At 43.7% G+C, this 13410-nt stretch overlaps 1 protein-coding gene across 1 annotated transcript in view; it reads right to left on the bottom strand.

The window, feature by feature from the left end:
* Positions 1 to 4032, bottom strand: part of TDRP (testis development related protein) — a 64508-nt gene extending 60476 nt beyond the window's left edge. The window contains exon 1 of the mRNA XM_030812425.1: positions 3685 to 4032. Within this exon, the coding sequence (XP_030668285.1) occupies positions 3685 to 3789 (105 nt within the window). The 5' untranslated portion in view covers positions 3790 to 4032. The remainder of the gene's footprint in view (positions 1 to 3684) is intronic.
* Between the last annotated feature and the right edge of the window lie 9378 nt (positions 4033 to 13410).

The following is a 13410-nucleotide window of genomic DNA, read 5'->3' as shown; positions in this document are numbered from 1 at the left end:
TGAAACAGAATTGAGAACTTCTAACATGACTGAATTTAACAGATTCATTAAATCCTATTTGCATATTAATTCCTACTTCTCTCAACTTTAAAATTTTGTAGGCAGAAGTTTTATGACTTTTCATGAATTTCAAAATTTACTTCTAATTTAATTTAAATTTAATTCTAACTTGTCTTAACTCTAAGTTAGCTTTGCAATAAAGATCAGTCCTCTTGAAGAAATTAACTAAATTTAGAATATGACTAACCTGTCATAATTAACACAAATTTTCTCTATTTTTACATAGTGATGTTTTTCAACACAAACTTTGGATACCCTTAATAAAGTAACATAAAAACCACAGTCAAAATTCACAACTAGCAGATAACTGGGAAAACCTTGGGTACAGTGATGGCTTTTTCAATATAATACCAAAGGCACATCCATGAAACAAATAATTCATAGTGAAGCTTCATTAAAATTAAAAACTTCCACTCTGAAAAAGACACTGTCAAGAGAATGTGAAGCCACAGATTGGGAGAAAATCTTTATAAAACACATACATATAAAGGACTAGTATCCAAAACATACAAAGAACTCTTAAAACTCAACAATGAGAAATCAAACCACCTAACTAAAAAATGCGGCGAAAGATCTAAACAGACACCTCACCAAAAAAGGGACACAGATGACAAGTACGCGTCTGAAAAGATGCTCATGTCATTTATCAGGGAAGCGCAATTCAAGACAAAGAAAAAGCACCACACACCTACTAGGATGGACAAAATCTAGATACTGACAGCACCAAATGCTGGCAAGGAGGTGGAGCAAAAGGAAATCTCATTCATTGCCCATGGGAGTGCAAACTGGTGCAGCCACTTTGGAAGATAGTTTGGCGGTTTCTTATAAAACTAAACACTCTCACCATGCAATCCGGCAATCAGGCTCCTAGGTATTTACCCAAGTAAGTTGAAAGCTTACATTCACACAAAAACCTGCACCTGATGTTTACAGCAGGTCTATGAATAAACTGATGTATATTCATAATTGCCAAAACGTGAAAGCAACCAACATGCCCTCCAGAGGGTGAAGGGATAAACTGTGGTACACCCAGACAGTGGAATACTATTCAGTGATAAAAAGAAATGAGCTACAAGCCATGAAAAGAAATGCAGGAACCTTAAATGCATCTTTCTAAGTGTGAGAAGCCTACCTGAAAAGGCTACACACTGTGAATGCAACCAAATGACATTCTGGAAAACTATGGGGACAGTACAAAGATCAATGGTTGCCAGGGGTTCGGGGGAGGGAGGGCACACACAGGGTCTCTAGGGCAGAAAAACTCCTGTGTGTGACACTATAATGGTGGGCACACGTCAGTACACATTTGTCCAAACCATAGAATGCACGAGTGAGCCCTCCCAGGTGAGGAACATGAGCCCGTGTAGGTCCACAGATTGTTAACAAACGCACCACTCTGTGGGGGGTGGTGATAGTGAGGGGCTGGGGATCCATGAGAACTCTCTGTACTTTCTCCTCAATTTTGCTGGGCACTTAAAACTGGATACCTGAAAAATAAAGTCTATTAAAGTTTCCCCCCCCAAAACCAACACACACTTTAGACGTATAGATAACAGGCCAGGCGTGGTGGCTCACGCCTGTAATCCCAGCACTTCAGGCGGCCGAGGAGGGCAGATCACCTGAGGTCAGGAGTTCGAGACCAGCCTGACCAACATGGACAACCCCGTCTCTACTAAAAATACAAAATTAGTCAGGCGTGGTGACACATGCTTGTAATCCCAGCCACTCAGGAGGCTGAGGCAGGAGAATCACTTGAACCTGGGAGGTTGCGGTGAGCTGAGATCACGCCATTGCACCCCACCCAGGGCGACAAGAGCCAAACTCCACCACAAAAAAAAAATATATATATATATACAGATGACAATTCTGTAAAGAGAAAATCAGAAAAGGAGCTTTAACTTAGGCACTGCCAGCGAATGAATCTAGGTGGAGGATACGAGGAAGAATCTCCTATTCTTCTACTTTTCTGCATATTAGAAATTTTTCAAAATAAGAACTTAAGGCCAGGTGTGGTGACTTACGCCTGTCACCCTATAATTTGGGAGGGTGAGGTGGGCTCATCACTTGAGCCCAGGAGTTCCAGATCTGCCTGGACAACATAACAAGACCCCATTTCCACAAAAACGGTTTTTTTAAATTAGCCAGGTGAGGTGGTGCGCACTTGTAGTCCCAGCTACTACAGAGGCTGAGGGAGGCGAATCACTCAAACAGCCAGGGCAGGTTGAGGCGTAGTGAGCCGAGACTGCACCACTGCACTCCAGCCTAGTAAACAGAGCAAGACCCTGTCTCAAAATAAAAAATAAAAACTTAACAAAAAAAAGTGGGTTTCAGGATTCATTAAGAAAAATGGGAGAACATAGGAAGACTCAGTTCAAAATTCTCAAGGCTCTACCCAGAAACAATAATATGGCTCATCTTTGACCAACATTAGTTATTTATAGCTTCTGCAGTTAACTCGGTAGCCACATATAAATTCTCATCATTACATTCAAGAAGAGAGTTGTTTAGAGTAACTATAACATTCTGAAATTTAAAAAAAAAGGGTAGGTAAGCACTAACGCTACCTAAAAGAAATTTCTCAGACAAGTTCAGATAGTAACCATATTTAAGCGCTCAACAGAACCGGCTCCATTTTCCATGAGTTAGGAACGGAATTTAACTTTCATAGGAAATGTCTATCAAGAAGAAACAACTCCAGACTCTCAGAGAAACTCTTCTGCTCAGAAACTATTTCCAAGTCCTCGGAAGAAAGGTATAAATCCTTAGCTTCCATTCGGCCTTAACAGCATCAGGAGGACATTGCCACACGTTTTACAGAAAGAGATATTTTATGATCCAGAAAGCTGGATTTCTGACCTAAATTTCATTGTACATGAAAAAGAGCACTGCAATGGAAAAAGGGAGGCGGGAGGGGCGGTGGGGGAGGGCACATCTAAGGCACACAGGGCCCACCTGGGAGCCCTTTCAATTAAAAAATTCTAGACATACCAAACATATCTCTACACTCGTCAGGCAAAGGCCTTTCAGTTTTCGGTATAAAGGACTTCTGCCGGCTTCCTTCAGAAAAATCAAGGATTTAAGAAAATACTTGTTACGCAAACAAACATTTAGCCCACTTAACATTGGGCTACGGTCGTCCAAAGCTGCTTAGTGTCCGCGAGGAGGCCGTCCGGGTGCGCGATGATTCAGGCCTGCTCCCCCAGCTCCACCCGGGACGCGAGCACCCGACGTGGACCTCTGCGTCCCGGGCCCACGACGCCCGCGCCGTGGGGTGCGCGCCCTACGTCCCCGCTCTCCTGGGACTGCGCCCCGAGTAACACGTGTAGGGGTCACTGGGCCCCCTGCAAGCGGCGAGAACGCCGGCAGCCCTGGCCAGTAAAGCCGGGAGTAGGTCCACGCGGACCACAGCGGCAACTCAGCCCAGGACCAGCCTAGGGTCAAGTTCTCCGACTCAGCACTCGGGCACTTAGCGGGCCGCACCCCGGAGCTACGCGGCCCCAACCTCACCTGCCCGCCCAAACTGTGCCCCCAACTACCCGCACCTCCACCTGCGCGCCGCCCGCCCTCGCCCTCTACCTGCGCGCCCCCGGCCTACTAGCACTCCCCACCTGCGCACCCCCTCACCTGCGCCTGGGCGGCGGAGGCTGCCGGTGGCGGCCCCCCACGCAGGCCGTCCTCCTCCTCGGGGGGCTCGTCCAGCAGCACCCGGCCCCGGCCCAGCTTCCACATGGTCGGGCGGGTTCCGGCGTCCCTCTGTCCGTGCGTCGGGCTGTTGGTCCGCGTCCCTCCCGGCAGCCGGACGCTCTGCCTGCCGCTCCTGCGGGACGCGGGCCCAGTGGGCCGGGCGGGGCTAGGCGGCGGGCGGGGCGCCCCCCAGAACTAGGCCCGCCCCCTCCCCACCAGGCCCGCCCCAAACCCTACCCAAGACCCGGCCCGCCCCCAAACCATCGCCAGAACCAGGCCAGCCCCGAGCCTTCCTCAGGACCGGGCCCGCCCCCAAACCTTCCCCAGGACCAGACCCACCCCCAAATTCGACGGGGCTCCGAATCCCATCCCCCACAGAAAGGTCAACCCCGGCCCCCTCCTCCCAGTGTGGTCCCCGCCACCGCCCCGGCGAGACCCTCGCCGCTCACTGTTCTACTGAACGACGTCCTCACCCCAGGCTACCCCGTCACCTGGTCCCCCACCTTGGCCCCCACCGACCCCCCCTAGCCGCTTCCTCACCCGGGAACGCCCCCATCCTGAGCCCCACCAAGCCCCTAGCCCTGCCCGATCCCCGGTTCCCTGAGTCCTCCTCTACCCCCTAGCCCCCACCCGGCCCCCGCAAATTCCCCTCTCCCGGTTCTCTCCTTCTCCCCCACCGACCCCCACTTACTCCCGGGTGCCCCCTCCCCCCACCCTATCCCCGACCCTGGCCGGAGGGCGTGGCCACCTCCGCCCGGGTCACCGAGGCAACGCCCGAGAGGCGCAGTGCGCATGCGCGACGCTGACGCTCAGGCCGCCGGAAGGCTGAGAAGAAGGTGGAGGGCGCAAGGTCCGCGGAGCGGCGCCTGTACCCCAGCGCTTCAGGGCATCTTTCGGAGCCTGGGCGCCGGGCATCCGGGACTCGTCCCCTCCGGCGCCCAAGGTCGCGGGATAGTGGGGACGCCGAGAGGAGGCCTCGCCCAGCCCTGGGCACCGCGGGCTCGGCCCGGACTGACGGCTGTGGGGGGCCGGGATGGGGCCGTGGTGCCTGGCCGCGCAGAACCCCTGGGACCTCCGCGGCGCCCAGGGTGGGGCTCAGGGCCCGGAGAACGTTTTCCCGCGTGGCTATGGCTTTGTCAGAGTCAGGAGCGGGAGAGGCGCCCACAGATTCCTGAGGGCAGAACCACCTGCTTCCCAGGGGGAAAGGAGCTGGCGAGGCTATCCCCGAGCCCGGGACGGAGCCGCGGGAACGGGGGACTCTGGACGTCCGCTGCCGCCAAGCAAGTTAATTTTTCCCGCGACGCGCTTCGTATCGCTTCTTCCTCACACCAAATATGTATTCATGTGTTCAGTCATGTAAAAGCGCATTTTAAAGGAGGATCCAGAACTGTGAGCTCCCTTGAAAACTGCAAGCTTCGTAACTTTACGACTCTTAAAAAAATGAAATGTATCTTTTGAGTTTCCCAGAAGTGATGAGCAGCAAAGCTTTTAAGATGAAAGGGGCTCTGAATTGCCTTTGGGAGATGCTGGCCAGGATCCCTGAGAACCGAGGGGGTGGCGCCCTTGCCCAAGGCCTGGGGGGACCTCGGGGCCCTGGCGCGAGACGCACAAGGAAGGCGGGGGCTGGGCCTGGCAGGAGCCCCCAGCCGAGTGGGAAGACCCAGATAATAACCTAACGATACTAATCTAACTGTACCGTCACCCAGAGAGGAGGGCAGCACCCCTCCCACATCCCTGCCCCGGTGACCGCTAAACCTCCCGGCCACAAACTTCACGAAATAGAATAAAACACTGGTGCCTAATAAGGACCACTCCACCCAGTACAAACTAAATTTGAGAGTTCCTCTTCACGCAAATAATAAGAATGTTAAAAATGTATATACACTCCTTTTCAAACAAGGCCTAATAGGCCTGGCGTCCTGGGCTAGGAGGCTTACAAAATTGCAAATGCAAGATGGCATGGTGTGGCCCCGGGGTGTTGTCAAAATAAGCACACCGCAAGCACAAACTGATGAAAGTCAAAAACTATCAAACAGAGGTTGCAAAACAAAGCCAGGATCCAAACACGGCCCATATAAAGACGCTACAAATAAAACACAGAAAACCAACTCAAACACTTGGACAAATAACACAAATCCCCCTGGCTAATGGGAAGGAACACAGGGCTTATGCCCAGACAGCTGGCTTCCTCTCAGTCTAGCAACATCCACTGCATGAATTGTCATTAAACTGTAATCCCCTGCAAATCCACGACAATCTGGAAGAAGGCGAGAGTTGCTAAACAAAAAAGCTAACTTACTGAACATTTTAATACATTTAGCTTTCTTCTGCAGAAGAGCACAGCTGGTCAGGATATCTACAACCTAAAGGCCTGGCGCAAATGATAGGGAAGGGGGTTGGGTGGGAGAAGCCAGTGAAATGGCTGCTACAGAGCAGCAGGCATTTCTGAAATTTTGAGAGGAACTTTCCCGAGTTCTATGAATTTGACTCAGTTCATTCATTAGCTCCTCTATGAGTTTTATATAATTAAATCATGCTATTGTTAAGGTCCATAAGAGGCATACTTTACACAATCCAGTGTCATAAAAATACTATTGTTACCAGTAAAAATCCACTTTGGGATCCAGAAATTCATGGTTAAACAATCTTTCCATATACTGAGGCCTCAGTTGGAGGGAGCTATTCATTTTAAACTGAATTGCCCTGATTGGCTAATTTGGTCACTGAAAATTCACTGGTACAGGAACTCTAATTTTTTACTAAGTAAAGATCAAGTGTGTCATCTCTCTCTGAATTCAAAATGCGTAAGGCTCAACTTAGTGAGATTTTGCTCTGGCAAACTTAATTTTAAATAGGAGTGGGGTTTGGTGTGCCATATAGAACTTAATAGCAACCACAGCTGTTTAAAAACTACAAGTTTCTTCTCCGTGGAAGTGATTCGGCACAGGCTGGATCTGAAGACAGTTGTACCCTCAGTCCTCTGACTTTTTTAAAAAATGGATACATAATATTTTACATATTTGGGGGTACATTTGATATTTTGTTACAAGCATGGAATGTATAATGATCAAGTTAGGATATTTGGGGTATATATCAACGGGTATTTTTCAATTCTATGTGTTGGTAATATTTCAAGTTTTCCTTTCTAGCTATTTTGAACTATACAATGCATTGTTGCCAACTATAGCTACCCTACTCTGCTATCAAACATTGCCTTCTAAACTGCATGTTTATACTCATTAACCAACCTGACTTTACTTCTCCCCCAACATACACAACTTCCCAGCATCTAGTAACTACCATTCTATTCTCTACCTCCAGGATATCAGGATTTTTTTAGCGCTCACATATGAGTGAGAACATGTGATATTTGTCTATGTCTGGCTTATTTCACTTAACATAATGATCTCCAGTTCCATCCATGTTGCTGCAAATGACAGGATATGATTCCTTTTTATGACCAAATACTATTCCATTCTGTATATGCACATTTTCTTCATCCATTCATCTGTTGATGGACACTTAGGTTGACTCCATATCTTTACTATTGTGATTAATGCTTCAATAAACATGGATATGCAAATATCCCTTTGATATAATAATTTCCTTTCCTTTGGATAAATATCCAATAGTGGGATTGCTGGATCATATGGTAGTTTATTTTCAGTGGTTGTTTTTTTTTTTTTGAGAACTCTCTATGGCTGTACTAATTTATATTCTTACCAACAGTGTATAAGCTCCCTTTTCTCCACATCCATGCCAGCATCTATTAGTTCTTGTCTCTTTATTTTTTTTCTTTCCTTTGGTTTTTTTTTTTTTTTTTTGATGGTCTCGCTCTCTCACCCAGGCTGGAGTGCAGTGGCACCATCTCGGCTCACTGCAACCTCCGCCTCCCGGGTTCAAGCGATTCTCCTGCCTCAGCCTCCCGAGTAGCTGGGGCTACTGGCACGTGCCACCATGCCCAGCTAATTTTTTGTATTTTTAGTAGAGACAGGGTTTCACCGTGTTAGCCAGGATGGTTTTGATCTCCTGGCCTCGTGATCTGGCCACCTCGGCCTCCCAAAGTGCTAGGATTACAGGTGTCAGCCACCACAGCTGGCCTATTTCTTGTCTTTTTAGTAATAGCCATAATAACTGGAGTAAGATGATATTTCACTCTGGTTTTGATTTGCATTTCCCAGATAATTAGTGATGTTGAGCATTTTTTCATATACTTGTTGGCCATTTGTATGTCTTCTTTTGAGAAATGTCTATTCGTGTCCATTGCGTACTAATCGGATGGTTATTTTTTTTTTTTTGCTGTTTAGTTGTTTTAGTTCTTTTTATATTCTGGATATTAGTTCCTTGTCAGACGAATTGTTTGTAATATTTTCTACCATTCAACAGGTTTTCACTTCACTCCGTTAATCATTCCCTTTGCTGTTCAGGAGCATTTTTGGTTTGGTACCACTTGCCTATTTGTGATTTTATTGCCTGTGCCATTGAGGTCTTAGCCATAAAATCTTTGCCTAGACCAATGTCCTGAAGTGTTTTTTCTGCATTTTCTTCTAGGAGTTTTATAGTTTCAGGTCTTACATTTAAGTCTTTATCTATCTTGAGTTGATCTTTGTATTTTGGGAGAAATAGGGGTCCAGTTTCAATTTTCTGCATATGAATATCCAGTTTTTTTAGCACTATTTATTGAAGAGCATATCCATTCCCCAATGTCTGTTCTTGGTGCCTTTATCAAAAATAATTTGGCTATAAATACATAGATTTATTTCTGGGTTCTTTATTTTGTTCCATTGGTGTTTGTGTCTGTTTTTATACCAGTTCCATGCTATTTTGATTGCTATAGCCTCGTAATATATTTTGAAGGCAGGTAGTGTGATGACTCCTGATTTATTCTTTTTTACTCAGGATTGCTTTGGCTATTGGGGCTCTCTTTTGGTTCCATATGAATTTTAGGATTTTTTCCTGTGAAAATTATATTGATATTTTGATATGATTTTCATTGAATTTGTAGATTTCTTTGGACAGTATGGTCATTTTAACAATAGTAATTTTTGCAATTCATGAGCATGGGATGTCTTTCCATTTGTTTGTGTCCTCTTCAATTTCTTTTATCGGTGTATTGTAGTTTTCCTTGTAGAGGTATTTCACCTCCTTGGTTAAACTTATTCCTAGCATTGTTTTATTTATTTGTTTGTTTGTTGTAGCTATTGTAAATGGGATTGCCTTTTTTTTTTTTTTTTTTTTTTTGAGTCGAAGCCTCGCTCTGTCTCCCACGCTGGAGTTCAGTGGCGCAATCTCGGCTCACTGCAAGCTCCACCTGCCAGGTTCATGCCATTCTCCTGCCTCAGCCTCCCGGGTAGCTGGGACTACAGGTGCCCGCCACCACACCCGGCTAATTTTTTTGTGTTTTTAGTAGAGACGGGGTTTCACTGTGTTAGCCAGGATGCTCTCGATCTCCTGACCTCGTGATCCGCCTGTTTCGGCCTCCCAAAGTGCTGGGATTACAGGCGTGAGCCATCGCGCCCGGCCGGTATTGCCTTTTTTATTTCTTTCTCAGCTAGTTCATTATTGGTATATAGAAATACTACTGATTTTTGTATGTTGATTTTGTATTCTGCAGTATAACTGCGTCTATCAGATCTAAGAGTATTTTGGTTTTTCTTTAGGTTTTTCTAATGTAAGATGAAGTTATGATCTTTAGGTTTTTCTAATATAAGATCATGTTATCTGCGAAGAGTGACAATTTGACTTCCTCTTTTCCAGTTTGGATGCATTTTATTTCTTTCTCTTGCCTGATTGCTCTGGTTAGCACTTTCAGTACTATGTTAAACAGGAATGGTAGATGTGGTTATTCTTGTCTTGTTCCAATTCTTAAGGGAAAGGCTTTCTGTTTTCCTCATTCACTATGATGTTAGCTTTGGGTTTGTCACATGGCCTTTATTATATTGAGGTATATTATTTCAATGCCTAATTTGTTGAGAGTTTTTATCACAAAGGGATGTTAAATTTTATCAAATGCTTTTTTACATCTATTATCATATGGTTTTTGTCCTTCATTCTGTTGATGTAATGTATCACCTTCACTGGTTTAGTATGTTAAGCCATTCTTGCTTCTCTGAGGTCAATTCCACTCGATCATGGTGTATCATCTTTTCGATGTACTGTTGGATATATTTTGGTAGCATTTGGTTGAGAAGTTTTGCATCTATGTTTATCAAGGATATTGACCTGTAGTTTTCTTTTTCTCTTGCATCTTTGTCTGGTTTTGGTATCAGAATAATGCTGGCTTCATAGGACGAGTCAGGGAGAATTCCTTCCTCTTTAACTTTTTGGAATAGTTTGAGGAGAATTTGTGTTAATTCTTCTTCATAAGTTTGGTAGAATTTGGCAGTAAAGCCATCCAGTTCTAGACTACTCTTTGTGGGGAGATATTTTATTACTGATCCAATCTCATTATTGGTCTGTTCAGATTTTCTATTTCTTCCTGATTCAATATTAGTAGCTTGTATGTGTCCAGAAATTTATCCATTTCATCTAGGTTTTCCAGATTGTTAGTATACAGTGGTTCATAAGGGCCTCTAATTATCTTATGTATTTCTGTGCTATCAATTGTAATGCCTACTTTTTCATTTCTGATTATATTTGGATCTTCTCTCTTTTTTTCTTATTTAGTATAGCCAGCAGTTTATCAATTTTGCTCATCTTTTCAAAAAACACTTTTTCCTTTTGTTGTTCCTTTGTATCTTTTTTAAGTCTCCATTTCATTTTGTTCTGCTCTGATCTTTATTATTTATTTCCTTCCGATGTTGCGTTTGGTTTTTTTTGTTGGTTTTCTAGTACCTTGAGTTGCATCATTATACTGTTTATTTGAAATACTTCTACTTTTTTTTTTTTTTTTCGAGACAGGGTCCCACTCTGTCACCCAGGCTGGAGTGCAGTGGCATGATCACAGCTCACCGCAGCCTCAAAATCCTATGCTCAAGTGGTCCTCCCATCTCAGTCTCCCAAGTAGCTGGGACTGCAGGTATGCACCACCACACTCAGTTAATTTCTTTTTTTTTTTGGAGATGGACTCTTGCTCTATTGTCCAGGCTTCAGTGCAGTGGTTTGATATCGGCTCACTGCCACCTCTGCCTCCTGGGTTCAAGAGATTCTCCTGCCTTAGCCTCCCAAGTGGCTGGGATTACAGGCACCTGCCACCAGGCTTGGATTTTTTATTTATTTATTTTTATTTTTAGTAGAGATGGGGTTTCACTATGTTGGCCAGGCAGGTCTCGAACTCCTGACCTCAAATGATCTTCTTGCCTCAGTTTTCCAAAGTGTTGGGATTACAAGAGTGAGCCACTATGCCCAGCCCACTCAACAAATTTTTTTTAATTTTTTTGTAGAGATGAGGTCTCACTATGCTACCCAGGTGGTCTCATTCCTGTCCTCAGCAATCCTCCCACCTCAGCCTCCCAAAGTGCTGAGATTACAGGAATAAGCCACCATGCCTAGCCTTTCTACTTTTTTGATGTAAGCATTTATTGCTGTAAACTTCCTTCTTAGCACTGCTTTTTTGCTATCCCATAGGCTTTGATATGTTGTGTTTTGATTTTCATTTATTTCAAAACATTTTTTGATTTTCTTCTTAATTTCATCCTTGACTCAGTGGTCATTCAGATGCATGTGGCTTAATATCCATGTATTTGTACAGTTTTCAAAGGGTTCTTCTTGTTACTGATTTATAGTTTTATTTCACTGTGGTCTGAGAAGATATTTGGTATGATTTTGATTTTTAAAAATTTGTCGAGACTTATTTTGTATCCTGACATATGGTCTATTCTGGAGAATGTTCCATGTGCTGATGAGACGAATGTATATTCTGTAGTTATTGAGTGAATGTTCTCTAAATGTCAGTTTGGTCTATTTGGTCTAAAGTACAGTTTAAACCCCCATGCTTCTTTGCTAATTTTCTGTGTAGATGATTTGCCTAATGCTGAGAGTGGGGTGTTGCGGTTTTCAACTATTATCTTATTGGAGTCTTGCTCTCCCTGGAGATCTAATAGTTGCTTTATTTATCTAGGTGCTATGGTGTTTGGTGCATATATGTTTAGAATTGTTACATCCTCTTGCTGAATTAATCCCTTTATCATTATATAATGACCTTCTTTGTCTTTTTTTTTACTATGTTTCACTTAGTCTGTTTTATCCGATATAACTGCTCCTGCTTACCTTTGGTTTCCATTTGCATGGAATATCTTTTTCCCTCCCTCTGCTTTCAGACTGTATGTGTCTCACTTTACAATTGAGGTGAGTTTCTTGTACACAGCACATAATTAGGTCATGTTTTTGTTCGTTTGTTTCAATAGTTGTCTATTGTGCACTTAAAGGTCATTTTTTAAATCCACACAACCTATGTGTATATTTTATGTGAAAAGTTTAATCCATTACATTGAAGGTAATTATTGATATATGAAGCCTTATCTTTGTCATTTTATTAATTGATTTCTGGTTGTTTTGTATATCCTTTGTTCTTTTCTTTTTCTCTTATTGTTCATCACTGTGGTTTAGTGGTTTCCTGTAGTGGTAACATTTGATTCCTTTCTCTTCCTTACTTGAATGTTGGTTCTACCAGTATGTTTTATACTTCTATGTGTTTTCATGATGGCGGGTATTGTCCTTTTACTTTGAGATATAGGCCTCTGATATGGTTTGGCTCTGTGTCCCCACCCAAATCTCATATTGTAGCTCCCATAATTCCAACACGTTGTGGGAGGGAGCTGGTGGGAGATAATTGAATCATGGGGATGAGTCTTTCTCATGCTCTTCTCGTGATAGTGTTAAGTCTCATGAGATCTGTTTAAAAACAGGAGTTTTCCTGCACAAGCTCTCTTTCTTTGCCATGACTTTCTCCTCCTTGCCTTCCACTATGATTCTGAGGCTTCCCCAGCCACGTGGAACTGTAAGTCCATTAAGCCTCTTTCTTTTGTAAATTGCCCAGTCTTGGGTATGCCTTTATCAGCAGCATGAAAACAGACTAATACAGCCTCCCTTAAGTATTTCTTTTAGGGCCAGTCTAGTGGTGATTACTTCCTTCTGCTTTTGTTTATCTGGGAAAGACTTTATTTCTCTTTCATCTATGAACTATGACTCTGCTGAGAACAGTATCCTTGGGTAACATTCTTTCTTTCAGCACAGTGACTATATCGTCTAATTATCTCCTGACCTATAAGATTTCTGCTGAGAAATATGCTGTTAGTCTGATGGAGTTTCCCTTATAAGTGACAGGATGCTTTTCTCATGCTCTTTTTAAATTCTATTTTTGCCTTTGACTTTTGACAGTCTGACTATAAGGTGCTATGGAGACCTTTCTGAATTGTATCCATTTGGGGATCTCTGAGCTTCCGGTGTCTGAATATCTAAACCTCTTGTTAGAGTTGGAAAATTTTTACCTGTTATTTTGTTTAAAAGGTTTTCTATCCCTTTTGTTTACTTTTTACCCTCATGGACACTGAAAATTTGAATATTTGGTCACTTTGTGGAGTGCCATTTGTCATGTAGTCTTTATTCATTCCTTTTTATTCTTTTAATATTTGACTGCGTTATTTCAAAGGATCTGTCTTCATGTTCTGAAATTTTTTTCTTCTGCTGCATCTATTGGGGAAGCTTTCAAATACATATTTTTTTCAT

The sequence above is a fragment of the Nomascus leucogenys genome, chromosome 4 (assembly GCF_006542625.1).
Source record: "Nomascus leucogenys isolate Asia chromosome 4, Asia_NLE_v1, whole genome shotgun sequence".
NCBI classification, from domain to species: domain Eukaryota; kingdom Metazoa; phylum Chordata; class Mammalia; order Primates; family Hylobatidae; genus Nomascus; species Nomascus leucogenys.
Note: the sequence above shows the minus strand (reverse complement) of the source record. Positions and strands in the feature narration are given on the sequence as shown.